The sequence below is a fragment of the Heliconius melpomene genome, chromosome 19 (genome assembly GCF_056956725.1).
Source record: "Heliconius melpomene rosina isolate 202511_hmr_F chromosome 19, ASM5695672v1, whole genome shotgun sequence".
NCBI lineage: Eukaryota > Metazoa > Arthropoda > Insecta > Lepidoptera > Nymphalidae > Heliconius > Heliconius melpomene.
Window position 1 is genome coordinate 2101771 of NC_140407.1, and position 16084 is coordinate 2117854.

Genomic DNA, 16084 nt, shown 5'->3' on the forward strand with positions numbered 1-16084 from the left:
GGCAAATTAACAGTAATAAAAAGATAAAAAATATTGTCATTTTCCCGCTCTGGTACCTACCTAATAAAAGACGCGACGTCAACTTCTGCAATATTTAAATTCGAGAGTTCAGAGTGTCTTGATATTCTCATTCTAACTTCTCTCTGTCTGATTTAGCTATCATGATGACCTCAACTCAGCCACAATGGTGCTTAATTATTTTTTTTTTTCGTTTTCTGGAGGTTTTGTGTTGAATGGTGGAACTTAACGTCGCGCTTTACCTCGACACCAGAGCGAGGAAAATGGAAATATTAAATATTTTGTTTCCTCCGTAATTGGATGGTTTTATAATTCATACATTATTATCTGAACAATTCGCTTGCCTCCAGCATCCGCGCATCCGACACTGACCATGTCAATGAACCTCACAATGAAAAGTGAAAGGAATAAGAATACCTTATGAAAAGGTAACGTAACACGTACATTATATGTTTAGTATTCATAATTTTCATATTAATATTTCAGCTTTCAAAACATTTAATAGATTCTTAAGAAAATAATAAAAATAAACTTACCATATAGTTAAAAATACCTAATAACAATGTAGGGCCGTCATGGTATGGTATAGGGGCACAACCTCTGTGTGACTGCATTGCGACATTCGTAAGTTCGATTCCCACTCGGGAATTATTGATATTAGTAAAAAAGTGCGGCGTTGTGTTTAGCCACTCAACACTCACTTCCTCGAAAATTCAGCGGAAAGTGGGGAACGAAGTAACTTAAAGTGAGAGGTTTTAAAGTATTAGGTTCTCTCTGCCTGCTGTATAAGGTATACAACATAAAGCTGAAAAAAACTAGTTAAAAATATCTGAAAAAACTAATTATAATAAAATAAACAACCTGCTTGCATAAAACTAAAAAGAAAAAATCAAGCCCAATATTTCACCAGGATTAGCAGTCGTGACCTATTTACAGGACTCCCTGGGAAGAAGAATTGGTCGAGGAATAGGTTCCGACTGTTACACTAAGTTCCCTATATCTATCCTGCTATGCGGGATGTAATATAAAAAAGTATATAGGTACCTAAGACAATAATATATCAATGATTGTTATATAAAACAATAGTTAGCCCATCGTGAAAATCTCTCATAAAACGTATGTAGAATAATAGAACAGTTAACTGGATCAATGGGACTAGGTTAGCTACCTCTCGTTATTTTTCATATCAAAATTTTTCTGAACACAGGAGAGTTAAAACACTGCGTTCTTCGCTTTCTGTCCAATTTTAGAGGTATTGCGTGTAATGTAATTTTTAATGAATTAGTACAGTAGTAACTATTCTGCAAGAAATTTAAAACATAGTAATTTTGCGTTTCTTATTAACTGCAGTTCATAAAAAATACCTTTCTGTTAATCGAGGCGCATGGATACAGTGTGACGGTAAAGGCAAATAGATTTTGGGTTCGATTCCCACTTGAGTAAATGAAATATTGAATTTTTCAGTTTCCTCGTTCTGGTGTGTAGCTAAAGCACGGTATTGAGGTCCGCCACTCAATATGTAAAGCCTCCAGAGCCTTTCAACTAATTATTCCACTGCCAAACAATAAATGAATTAAAAATCTATCAAATATACAAGGAGACAAGAGTCCCATAAATTGACATGTACATACATAAATAATGTATTTTCTACCAGCGGGCCCCATGTTTACGATCAGAACAATGTCCTACTGACCTTGTAATCTAGGTAAGGTTATATGAAAATTTTGCTATTTGTTACACCCTGAGGTCGAACTCGTCAAATACATTATGGGAATTTTATATATTTCTAGTAAATTAAGTAAATATTTGTACATCACCTCTAGTAATATACAAAACTTAAAATATAAATAGTATTAAATTTTTTTGATGTTTGATAAATACATTAAACAAAGCTACTAAAGAAAGAAATAAAGTAATGAGACATGAATATAATATAATCTCTATATATAATATCGAAAGGTCACTCACTCATCACGAAATCTCCGAAACTACATGTACTAGGAATTTGAAATTTTGCATAGGAGTTACTTATAGGACGTAGGTGCTCGCTAAGACGGGAATTTGCAATATTCGACTGCTAAGGGGTTGTTTTTGGGGTTGAAAGTTTGTATGAAACTTCGTTACTACAAATGCTAAGAGTCTCAAATTTTGCATAGACGTCACTAGGACGTAGCCATGGAGACAGAAATTAATAATAACGTAGTTCACGCGGGTGAAACCGCGAGCGGGCCGCTAGTTTAAGATAAACGCGTAAGTCAAAAAAAAAAAGTGTTTTCAATAAGATACTATTAATTTAGATATGTTGACTGCCATCATATTAGTATTCTCTATTTCAAGAGGAAAGAATGATTTTGTTTTGATAAGACAATAATTCAAATTCAGGTATAAAAAAAGAAGAACGGAGTATATTAACTCTTAGTTACATTTATCTATCCTGCTGCGGGCTAATGCGTGAAATAAAAAAAAAGAAAGAAATTCTAATAAGAACAGACCACAAGTTCAATGGAAAGCTTCACCTATAGCATATATATATTTTACCGTGATTAGAATCTATACTTTAAATTGACACATCAATCGAAGGAGACATGCGCGTGCGCAGAATAAAAGGCATTGCCGGATGCGTGACTAAGAGAGGGCTTAACTCTTACTTTTGTTTTAGTTTAACCAAAATGGTTTAACGCTTTCTCGGTTAAGGAAGTTAAATTTGGAAATAATTAGGTAGAGTAAGATAAAAAAAATGATTTTGATTATATTCTATAATTTATTTGTTTTGGGTTTGTCTTGTTATTTAGATTATTTATGTAAAGTGTAAGGCTTAATTGTAACTTTATATAATGTTGATCTTTACAGAATAAAATAAAAAAAATAAGATGAGCAGAAAATTTTTGAACTCTTTTTTTTCATTTTCATACAATGACAACAACAAGAACTTCAACAACACAAAAAAAAGTACGTTGCACTTTGCTTTTCTGATTAGAAAAAGAAAACTTTTTAACGTTTAAGGTAATAATTACCGAAACTATAGATAAAAAAATAAGAAGCACAACCTAGCTAGCCTACCAAAGATGGAGAGGGAAAAGAAAATGTGCCCTTTATCGTCGTATCATCATCGTCTATTAATATTTAAAATATATTAATATAACTGTAAAATATATATTTAATACATACATATATTTATCGTTCATAATTATTTATGTCAACAAATAAAATTAATTTTATGCTAGTCACAGCACTGACAGCCACTTGACAACTTTACTAGCTAAACACGTCGTTTCAACTTCTTACCTATTTTGAATATAATAACTTTTTGATTAAATAATAGAAGTATAATTGCTAGCACTTAACTTTTATATTTAAGTTATATTTTTATTTTAGCTTCACGCTGTATCCCGCACATAGGTAGGTAGGCAGAGGGAATATGGGAATCTCGTGTAAGAACACTTCCGTACCCCATTTTATAACAAATTCTTGAGGCCTTACGTGTTGAGAGTTCAACGCCGCGTGTTTATTTTATCGTTAATTATCAGTACGAGGAAATGAAAATATTATATATTTGGTTCCTCCGAGTTCGAATCGAACCCACAACCGTCACGTTTACAGAAGATCGTGTGGACCTCTGTGCTACGTTGGCCTGGTTATATTTGTATAGTACTTTTATATCATTACTTAACCTGAATATTATAAATAAAATAGACTGAGAATTTTTCTACAAAAAATCTATATATTAAGCACTCTGTTGTAAACTGATAATCAGTCAATTTTCTAAATACAAATATCGTTTAAGTGGGTGAGTTATCTTATTAAAAGTAATAAAAATCTCAGAATGAATGGACTGTACGTATAAGTAAGTAAAATTTAAAACAAAAATTTTACATTGTTTTTATTTTAATTTCAATTTGCTTCTGTCCACAAACGTGTCGTCGTGGTGCAGGGGCACAGTAAACGCGAAATAACGGCTTCAAATACTACAGACAAATAATGAAATAAGATATGACGCATGTAACTAAACTAATAAATACAATGTTAATTACTTCTTGCTTATATTTACTTCAAGAATGAAAATTATTATATAAATAATTACACATAAGTTCACGGCCTTTGCACAGGTCGTAGGCTTTCGCGAAACGTTATGAAACCTGGACGTCACTTTTACTCCCAGACTGAGAAAGTCCAAGTTATCTCAATTTTTTCCACCGAGCGAGGGGTGCGGAGTGGTATTTAAAGTAAGCTCCGCTGCGCCGGCGCACAGTCTATTTCTAACGCTACCATGCTAAAGACGGTCGCTATCATCGCACTCGTGGCGTCGTGCTACGCCCTTCCCGCTCAAGACACCAGCCACTCGGAAAATGATATAGAGACATTCAGTGACTGCCTCAAAAAAGATTCCACATCATGTCTAAAATACAAGTTTTTCTCGTTCGTCGACAAAATGATCGGACAAAAGGAAAGCTTTGCCTTAACGGACGGGGTGACTGTAGTTCGAGCGAGCGACGTTCCACCGGAAACTGGCGCGCCCAGAGCTTTGGATGCTGTTACGAAGATGAAGAATTATTTAGAAACGCATTCTTTAAGAGTTGAAGTTAAAGGTTCTGATGTCATCGATACCGTATCAAGTGTGGGACGAGCTTTAGAAGATACTGTGTCATCCTTCACAGATGACAGCGATTTATCAGAAGAAAGCAGGGGCAAAAAGAAGAAGGCCTCCAAAATTCTTGGACCTTTGATCGCTGCAGTTGTTCTTAAAATGGCGGCGTTGCTACCTTTGGCTATCGGCGCGATCGCTTTGATAGCCGGAAAAGCGTTATTAATTGGAAAACTGGCGCTAGTACTATCTGCTATAATAGGATTGAAGAAACTGTTGTCTCAGCAGAAGCATGTAACATACGAAGTGGTTGCTCATCCTCACCACACATCAAGTCACACTTCCAGCCATGACTACGCTGGTGCCAGTGGATATGGTGGAGACGCAGGGGGCTACAGCAGCAGCGGGGCCGGCCACAGCAGCGGGGGCTGGGGGCGATCTCTAGACGCCCAGAATCTAGCTTACGCCGCGCAAAAGTCCTAGAAACCTAGTTAAACGACCTTTTTATAAGACGATTTCACTATTTATTCTCGATTGTGATGTGTAATGATTCTAACGATCAATTGTTTGTAAGCCTTATAGGTATTTTAGTATTTATTATGTTTATAGAATTGCCGCTAAGATAGATATGTATGGTTCTCTACATGTACCTGGCTTTAATTAATTTATTTAAGTATAATGTAAGTTTATTTTATTTTTGTTTGTTTTTTTGTTTTGTTTTGTTTTTTTTTCTAAGTCATCCTCACGGGTTTTCTTCGTTATTTATTTTTTTCTCATAATTCTATTATAAATTATTTTTATTGTTAGTAAAATGCTTTATATTAATTTATTGAAAACAAAGAGATTATTTTGATAATTAAATAATATAAAATATGTGAAGTTTTATTTACACTAATTACGATTAAAATATTATAAAAAAAAATACTTTTATAGCTTTACAATACCAATGTACATACTCTATAGTTATTTACCTCCACTTTTACTTATTCTAAGGGATAGATACTTGAAAGGAACTGAGAACAGAATGCCAAATACGTATGTATATAGAAAACAGGATTTCAAGCTACGATCATGGCACAATTTCTGTTTTTCTTTTATAGAAATGAGAGGTGCAAGCGCGACAGGTTGTGGATTCGGTTCGACTAGAGGAATTGAAATATTTGACATTTACATTTTGTCGCTATGGTAACGAGGCATAAGCACGGCGTTGAGTTTCGTCATTTAAGTGCCTCTAGACGCAACGCCTGTAGAATTCGGCGAAAAGGGGGGAAACAGAATTGTCTTAATTTGTACGAAATATCTTGTCACTGGGTTCCATCTCTCTACCCTTCTATATTATAGATACTATAATAATTTAGTTTGAAACATTAAAAAAGCTAATTAAAATCAACAATCAACGAAGCAATTTTCTTTTATTCCTACAGAAAAGATTATACACGATGAATGGATAAAGGTTACAGTAAAAGCTGTGGGAAAAGAGGACGCTACTATCTTCAATGATTTATTTAGACACCGACTTTAGTACGTTGGTCTAAGGTTCAAATTTGTAAAACTTTATAGATATATAACGAATACTAAACCTTAAAGTTTTAACTATAGAGACTATAGTAATACGTTAGTATATTAAGTTAAACTTACTTCTATAATGATAGAGTTGCAATTATACTTAATTTTTCTTATTACGAGAGATACCAGTACTTGTTTGTAATATTCGAGGCGTAAAGATTTTTGTGATTATAATAAGATAATCCGAGTAAAAGTTAAGTTACTTTAGTTCCGTCTTCATGAATATGTATATAAAGTGTTAATTTTGTAAAGAAAATTTTTGCGGATGTTCCTTTTTAAAGTGGTGTTTTTTGGAAATTTCAGCTTCCCACAAGCAGGGTAGCCAGAAGGAAAATAATAATGAGACAAGCCGTTCTCCGTTTTCCGTCGAATTTTCGAACTGTTGATGTTGACTGGAAATGACTGACTGAAAATGTTGAGTGGCGGAACCCAACGCTGCACTTTTGCTTTGGTACCAGATTGAAGAAATAAAAATAATAATAAATAATATTTTCCCGAGTGGGAAATGAATCCAGTCCCTTTACAGTTATTTATTTGTGCCCCTACGCCACGGATGCCTCTTCTAACGAGGTATCGTTAATTATATATATGCAACAGTTTTTGCATTCGAATATCTCTGTCAAAAATATGTATATTTGTTTTGATTTGTCAGGTAATGTATAGTATTGCTTTTTTGTATATAGTTTTATTTTATGACCTTGACGCTGTATAAAGCGTATTTGAGAGAAAAATAAAACATAGTGTAAAGAAAGTCCATTGCCATTGCCTTTTTCGGATACGAAACGTAGCGTTCTCCCTTGCAGAGCGGGGACATAAGAGAGAGACTCCCTACAATCGCATTTACCATGAGACACTATAAATAATCTTTATATTCAGTCATTATATCACAAACAAATCTTTACTTAATGAAATGAAGACAGTAAATAGAAGACAGCTTGCAATTTTAACTAATTTATGTATTTTTTTCAAATATTACAATAATATATACTTTAAAGGAGTAAACGTCTTTATAATTAACTCAAATATATACAGAATGAACCCTTATGAACTTCACTAAATCTTTTCATTTATATAAAATGTATGTAAATCTTTGTATGTTAGATTTATTCCATAGAAGGCTGGTTCCGCTTATCAGCAATTTATCTCAAGATGCGCATTGATCGTTAGTAGGGTACTACTATAGAGCGTTTCTCCTATGGTCGATACCATAAAGAGATTTGCTGCATCCGCACTCTTCCGACCTCCTTCGGCTGTGATGCATAGTTTGTGTATGTATATGTAAATACTTTAATATATATTATGTTAATAAAGCCGTCGTGGTGCAGCGGCAGGGCTACCTCCAAGGAAAAATGGGGAACAGAGTGTCTTAACTCTCGATCCCCAAGTTCCCACTGTAGGATACAGCGCAAAACTAAAAGAAAAACATACGAATCGAGCATCAAACTCGTAACCATTATGAATAGAGTCAGTCAGTTCCTCTATGCTACAATGATGTAATAGAATAATTCACTGAGCGAGTTGTAAAAAAAAGACGCCATCTCTCGACACGTAATAGAACCAAAACAAGCAAAACAAAAGTAGACTTAGCCTTGACCGAGAATAACCGAATGCCGCCTTTTTATACGTTTTAGCTACAAGTTATTTCATTGATGTATTATTATTTATATTAAAGATTTTAACTGACTGGGATAATATTTGTTTTTCCTGACTGGGACTGGATGTACACATTAAGGTTGTGAGTTCGATTCTCCTTCAGACTATGTCAGTGCATAAAGTACGGTGTTGTATTCCGCCACTCAATTAGCACTGTCTCGATTTCCTTACCGTATAATAAGCATTTATTAAATAATTATATTTAATGCAATCAGAACGACGTTTCAAAACAAGTAAAACGTTGGGATATAACATTTAAGTCTTTTTGACGGTCGATATAATTTACAAAAATGATACAAGATGGCAGTAGAAATTTATTTATAAGAAACTATTTGTTTTTCGTCCATTTTACACTATATCTTGAAAGCAGCAAGATATGCAGAGCAAACATAATTTTAAGACACCCACATCATGTATTCCGCAATTTTCAAGACTCTCCATGTTACGTGGCGGAACTCACCACCGCACTTTTTCCTGTCACCAGTGTGAGAAAATACAAATAAACCGTTCCCCTGAATGGTAATTGAATACATAACGATCGTGCTTACAGCTGACGCTGTACCACTGCGCTACTAGAGCCTCATCTATTAAAAAATAATGAATTCATATACGACAATAGAACAATAACATAAAAGTACAAAAAGTCTTAAAATATAAAAGGAAAACGGTAGATAATAATATTGAATATATCACCTCGAACTTTTCACATTTCCTTATAAAATGTAAACAAGTTACGTACTAGAGTTCACTGTACTATTAGTGCCCGCGGTTAAAGCCTTGAACTTACTACTCATTCATCATATAGTAAAAACGGCCGTGATCGTAGTTTTACACTGTATGTATAGATGGCGCTATATAAAAATATTCTAGTTTATAATTGTTAAAGCCTTAGTGGTGCAGTAGAACAGTTAATATATCTAAGGAACCCTTAATAAAAAACTATACATTTTCAAAGCTTTCCCTTTTTACAAGAATAATTAATGAATTTTCATAATAAAAATTAAAATTCTTAGCGACTGTCTCACGCTATGTTAAGTTTTGATGAGTGTGTGAGGAATAATGTATAAACAACCTATTGTTTTGTTGTAAGCGAGTCACTTTGTGGGATCTAGATATAACCTATAGTAGCGAAACAGCTATATTATATTAAAAGAGAAGTTTCAGTTGAGAATTCGGTTTAAAATGGGGAGCGGAGTGCCTTAACACTAAGCTCTCCCTGGCTACCCTGCTACATGCGGGATAAATCGTGAAGAAGAAAAAAACGGCTAAGCTTTCATTGTACCCAACCTATGAGAAACATATAATATTTACTGTAGGTACATTATACTAAAATGGGAACGAAGACAGGAAAAACTAATTTCTAATAATTAACGTGAGGAGGCTTGCCGCAGGCTATGTAATTTGCATGTTACACTTTTTCTGTGTTAGTAATCCGATTCTAATACCGCCGACCAGCTAATACCAGCAATTTCATTCACTTAGTCAAATTGATGGTTAGATAAGTTTTCTTTTTTATTAAGCTTGTAACGTGAGAAAAAATCCACGGCAGCGGCGTAGAACTGCGTTAGCAGGTTCGATTGTCACTAGGAAGAATTCATTATCTTAAATATCTCTAATACAGGAAGAAAGGAGAGCAGGAATTTTATTTCCTTACCCCGCTATAAACGGTATAAAGCGTGAAGCTGATAAAAATAAACATGGAAAAAAATAAGTTAATAGGTTTCATTGCCATATAGTGTAAGCATTTCATTTCTTACTCTGGGAACAGACAAAGCGCGGCAATGAGTTCAGCCAGCTGCCATTCAGGAACTCGGAGACGAAGTGTTTTAACATTAGGTTTCCTCTGCCTAACCTGCTTATATTAAACATTCCATTTTTAACTAATTATAAAACAGGACATGTACTGATCGACACATCGATGGTCCCTCAAATAAATTTGCATACATCGATTCTGTGTTCCAAATAGCTTTGCTGTAACGTAAGCAAAGTAAGCTGTGTAGAATAGCTTTACATTTTTACTTTCTCCACCACAGCAGGGCTCTCTCTGACTAGAGAGAACCTAGTGTCAAGACACTACTTTCTGAAGGAAAAAATGTATATTTTAAAATTAACGTTTGAATAGAAAAATAAATGGGTATAACGTTTTAATAATGGACCCTACAGAATGTAATAGTTTACTATTAGTAAAATTTTAAGGGCATAAAAAGCACGAAAAATTTATCATATTTTACATTCCCTAGCTTGGTCATGAAGATAAAGCACATCGTCGTCGTCATAGTAGCATACAACGTAGAGCTAAAAAGGACAATAAATATAAATAATAAAACAAAAGTATAGTTAAAAAACAATTTATTAATAAAATGTTATTACGATTAATGACTATGAGTGTTAGGTTCAAATAAAATGCAATCATTTATAATGTTTCATGTATTAAATAAATAACATTTGACATGCGTAAGGTGGGAAGCCGAAGTGATTTTAAAGAAGGGCATCACCATATACGTAATATAAAAATAATGATATATATTAAACTCTACTTAATAATAAAGTATATAAAATAATAATAAAATATATAAAATTATATAAAAAATGAAGATGCAAAAAATAATATTTTACATAAATATTTCAATAAGAAATATATTTACAAAAGATATATGTTTATAAATAAGATATATGTAAATAGCAAAATACATAAAAATAATAATAGTAAAAAAAATAAGTGTGACTCAAAATATTAAAGCTATTGCACTTAAAATAATATTTGTACTATAATAACTATATAACAAAAAATATAACAAATAACTGAACAGGTACTAAATAAAATACTGGTGACGCATAGACCATAGCTAAGTTTGAAGAAACCTTTAAATAATTTAAATAAATTATTAAATAACAATAAATTAATGTGAGGTCCGAGAGACTACGTGGTAAATCTTAGGTTTAGTCAGCATAAGCGCTGTACGCCAGGTTTTGGGCGTCCTGGGACCTGCCCCAGCCGGCGCCATGGCCTCCACCGTGGCTGAAGTGTTCATCATGATGAGGATGGGCAACTACTTCATAACTTTCATGGTGTTCATGTTTGGATAGTAATTTCTTCAGCAGAACCAAGGCTGATGCAAGAAGAGCGGCCTTGGCTAACAGTAGACCCTTGATAGCAGCGAAGGCGATGATACCCAGGAATACGGGGATGAGCGACTGGATTTTCAGTTGGAGGAGAGCGAAGATTGGGAGGAGTTGCTTCAACTTCTTCTTTTTACCACGACCTGTTGGATAAGAAAAAGGGAAAGAAAAATAAATTAACAAAAATTTGGATATTAATTGAAAAAAAAACTTAAATATTTTAAAAATTATGGCAATATTACGTAAAACATTGAATCAATTAACATCTCATTTCATCATGTATAATAAGTACACAATAAAATAAAATAAAATATCATGAGTAGAGATCAGAGTTGTCTTAATGGGACTCTGACTTAACGCTCTCTACCTACCCTGCTGTGTGTAGAACAAAGCGAAAAAGTAAGAAAAAAAATAAAGAAATATCGCAAAATCTAAACAACCACAAAATAATATAAACAATCTTAAAAGTTAAAATTGAAGTCCACAATGAGCAAGTAGCAAGCAGCTTATGTTTTGAAAGCTGTTTTATAACTTAAGTATACACCATTACTCGGCCCATTAACACAGCGTGATGTAAATGACTATACTATTTTACTTGAAGTAAGAGACACATCCTAGAAAGCTAAGAATTTTCTAAAATCATTAATAAACATCGAAGGTCCTAAGTTCTTATTCGTATTCAATATAGACCACTGACCACAAAGGTACAATAAAAGTCGTGTACTTAAAATTCACTGTGTTACATCGAGTTTGCATAACAACCTCGTTTATCTAGAAAGTCCATCTTTTGATACAATTCGAAAGCATCGAACCTACTTCCTATTGGAACTAAAATTCACGAACCAGACTTTTACTTGGTTTTAGTATCTGTACCTAAAACTAGTTGCAGGCATTCCTTCCTTAGAAAAACTTGACTCTACGCCAGCTTTCCACCTGGCCTTCTTAATAGGTGAAACTCATCTGACTTGTTCCTTTATAAAAATTCTCTATTTTTCATTAGGACGTGCGAAACTAGAAAGTGACCATATTGCACCTACATTTATGTATCTTTTTAATTACTTATACATAAATTGAATATTAAAGCGATTTTGATGCAGTTCTTTCTATAAGAACTGCATCAAAATCGCTTTAATATTCACATTATAAGAAACTTTAAGTGTTTAATCAATTCTTAAGTTAATCTTACACGATCACTATCAAAAATTAAGCTTAAACCTACTTACACACATATCTAACTAATATTCTTAATATATAATTAAGGCTTCCCATATAAGGACTTTCTATTTTAGTACCACTTGTAGCGGCTACTTTTTAATTGACTTTAGGTGAGCGGAGTGATTGGCAGACTTTGATTACGTAACAGAGTTATTTAATCTGCCTCCAGTTATAAGTTATTACGATTAAACTACCTCCACCTCCACAATCGGTCGAGGCTGTAGGCGATTCTCACGGGATTTGAGAGGAGAAATTTAAATTGTCGAATTGTGCTTGCGTGATGTTAGATTTGTTGTTTCCTTAGTTAATGACTGGTGGTTTTTTATTGTTACATCATTTTCCTTGAGGGAATTTAAAGAGAATCTAGTTGTAGTTTTTATATATATTTTTTAAAGAGAATCTAGTGATATTATCCTCTATTTTCCCTTTTTACTATTTATAAGACTTTTAAGAAAATAGAAGTATAAAATTTAAACTTTTAAACATAATTAAATGTAAATTTAGTCACAGATGCATAATAATTTGATAGTAATATTATACTGTATTATGTAATGCGTTTCATATTTGCCCGTTCCGAATTCGTTCATTTGGATTAAAATTTACAATTAATATAAATATTTTCTTAAATATTAAATAAGGAACGGAGTGTCCCAGCACTAGGTTCCCTCTGCCCTGTGTGTGCGGGATTTAATAATATTAGTTTTAAACTCTATGTCATCAATTTTTTTTCTAGCTAAAATAACACATAACAATAATAAGCCAAACTAATTAGTACGAAAACTTTCAAATTGAATATTTTAGAAATTGTATGTTTAAAGTTAATTATATTTTATACATATATGTATATGATTTCACAGATCCTAAGTGTGAAAGCGTTGAGATTAAGAAAATGATAAACGCGTTTAAAATTAAATTTATTACTGACTATATATTTTGCATGTGATAATTGCGTTTGCTATTTAAATGCTTCGTAAAGCTTAGTGCTTAATTAGTACCGGTTTTTCGTTTTCTATGTGGTATGAGAAATTTTTGAATTTTAGTTTATTTTTTTTTATAATATAATATTTATTTTTATTGGTAATGTGATTAATTTTTATTTTTAATATTATTTTAATAAAAAGTATTAAATCCTACAACTTTAATTTGTAAAATTTTAACCACCTATTTTGTGGGTTAGTGTATAAAAAATATCAGTTAAATTACACATTTGACTGACATTTAAAAAAAAAATACAATACTATAAATATATTCTATAAAATACTCAAATATGTTCATTTTACGGTAAAAAACTCAAAGATAACTTAAAATGGTCTACTAACCTTCTTCAAGGGATCGTTTCACGTCATCCACAGCACTTTTGGGCACACGCAGTTGAATCACATGGTTCTCTAAGAAGTCAGCTGCCGCGTCCACCAGTCTCGTTTCGACCTCATTTTCTCTTGCTCTTGGCTCTGCTGACAGAGGCTCGAAGGACCTAGCACCACGAGAGGATCCACTACCAACTAGGGTTATTCCGTCTGTAAGATTGATTTCGCGTGCTGATGCCAGATTTTCTGCGTATTTGAGTGCTTTTTCCTGTAAATAGATTAAAAAATATAGAAATCAATATATTATATATTCATGTTATTAATCCTAAGTAGAGGCAATTGTACTATAACTATATACTACTATATACTACTAGTCATGTTCCCCAATTTTAACTATAAACTTTACTCTGAGTGAGAATCGAATCCACAACATTCGTTTATATAATATTTTTTTTCCCGTTTAAAAAATATTTTAAAATTTAGGAAATAAAAATAAATAAATGAATAAATAATTATCACAACTTAAAAAAACACTATTTACTAAAAAAAAACACTAAAAACAATCAAATAACACAATCTTGGACACACACCTTCAAACACAAAGTGACATCTTGATCAGAACAGCTCCTGACCACGCCGATGACTGAACCCAGCATATCATCCTCTACCGGCTTGGCCACCGCCACTGCCACACAACCTAACAGCACTAACAGCTTCATTGTCGATGGAAGCACGTGTTATGTGTCCCCCTAGGCTTGGCATGTCATATTTATCCGTACATCCCCCCCTATAGCCAAAACAAAATGTGTGCGACGCGTAGTAATTTGCGTTAGGATTTTGCGTATGCACTTCGCTCTTTTTTTCATTGAAAGTCGATAATTATTGAAGGATGTGTAGTTTTTTTTAATAGTAAATAATAATTATATTTTAATTGAAATTTTGATTTTTGAAAAATATTTAATTAATAATAATAATAAAAGAATATTATAATTTTAAATATCTTAGTCATAAAATAATTATACATACAAAAATAAGCTAAAGTATACCCCAATAATCTATTAAAAGTGTCATAACAAATACGTAATAAATGACTACAATTTTACTTCCTTACACTTCACGTTGTATCCAGCATGGTGCAGAGGTTTCCTAGTATTCAAATGGCGTAATTCAACGCCGCGCTTCGTCTTGCTACCAGAACGAGAAAAAAAATCATTCCCCGTTTAAGAATTGAACTCCCCTCAACTCTCTCTCAACTCACTCACACATTTAACAATAACTCACGTTTTCAGTTAGAAACTTAAAACAATAATCACAGCCAGAATAATATTCAAATTTTTTAAATATATTTTTACTTTAAAATTTTACTTTTACGATGAAACAAAACAATCCATTTCATTCATTCACAAAATTCATGAGAACAACTTTACTACGGTAGTAATGTCGTTGCCAAACAGATATTTAAATACACACAGGGTTTGAATTTCGGGCTGTTACTTAAAAAAATAGATTATCTCCTCTTATATTCTTTATTTCTTCTCTATCTCTTCTTATATAGAAAAGTAAGCAGAGAGAGTCCAGTGTTAAGATACTGTATTCTCCAGTTTTGAGAGACATTATGGTAATACCCATCTAAATATTACTTTAATGAGAACTTACAAAATGCATTTATTTTAAAAGTTCTCCTTTCAATATGAATAGTATTTAAATATTTATAAATTTTTATATTCTCGAAATGTAATTATGTAATATACTACATCCTAATAAAGAAGCAAGACAAACACCTCCCTAGAACACTTCTCATCATATATTCAGTAGAGAATACACATCAAGGAAACATCTCTAGCCAACAATTATTGGGATTATTATTGTCTCTTAGATTATTCCCCAACGATTTAAGCGGCTCAGATCGGATGCAGATCCAGGAGTCCCTGGACAGAGATGAGAACCTGGGTCTTTGATAGGCCCAATAGGTGGTTTACCGCGAAGTATTGTTTCGCTCTGCTTATGACACTGTGTTTTTTCGACGCCAACTTGGCCTTGGTCTAATTTCAGGAGCTACTATATATGTACCTCTGGGGTATAATACATAAGTCCTAGTTATTTCTATTTGACCATGGAGGCGAACTGGTAAAAGCTTCTACTAGCATCCATAGGAATCTTAATTAATTAAAATCAGTATCAAACGCTATACCTACCTATAGCATCTACACTAATTAAATTTTCTGACGAGACGTTCGGACGGACGGTCAGTTTCTTTTAATTATATAAGCGTGCGTGTATGAAATTGTGATGACTTTTTGAATCCACCCATTTTGACGGTGCATGTGTTACTAATTATATCACGATTGTTTGCGTGATCGTTTTGTATGCACTTCCAAAACTGAGAAATATAAGGAAATGGTTCAAATGAGTTTGAAAAGTGATCTGAACTTAAAATTGTATGTGATATTATGTAATTATTGCTATTTCTCTTGGTTTGGTGGTAGCATCTAATGGTAATGGTTGTAGGTTCAATACTAATAGGGGAATAATCATTCCCCTAATATTTAAATTATTTTCATTTTCCCATTCGTGTCAACTAAGCACGGCGTTAACTTTTGCAGCACGCAAAGTATGGTGAAAA

At 32.9% G+C, this 16084-nt stretch overlaps 2 protein-coding genes across 2 annotated transcripts; one reads left to right on the top strand and one right to left on the bottom strand.

Annotated features, from left to right (window-relative positions):
• Window positions 1-4278: 4278 nt before the first annotated feature.
• Window positions 4279-5479, top strand: Osi7 (Osiris 7). The gene has a single exon (XM_085203214.1). It carries the CDS (start codon window positions 4286-4288, stop codon window positions 5081-5083), a length of 798 nt encoding a protein of 265 aa, XP_085059340.1. The 5' UTR covers window positions 4279-4285; the 3' UTR covers window positions 5084-5479.
• A 4674-nt stretch (window positions 5480-10153) lies between these two features.
• On the bottom strand, window positions 10154-14194 carry LOC146528292 (uncharacterized). The gene is made up of 3 exons (XM_085203534.1): window positions 14052-14194; window positions 13474-13729; window positions 10154-11082 (listed from the first exon to the last, which is right to left on the bottom strand). The coding sequence occupies exons 1-3, from the start codon at window positions 14178-14180 to the stop codon at window positions 10760-10762; spliced, it is 708 nt and encodes a 235-aa protein (XP_085059660.1). The 5' UTR covers window positions 14181-14194; the 3' UTR covers window positions 10154-10759.
• Window positions 14195-16084: the final 1890 nt, after the last annotated feature.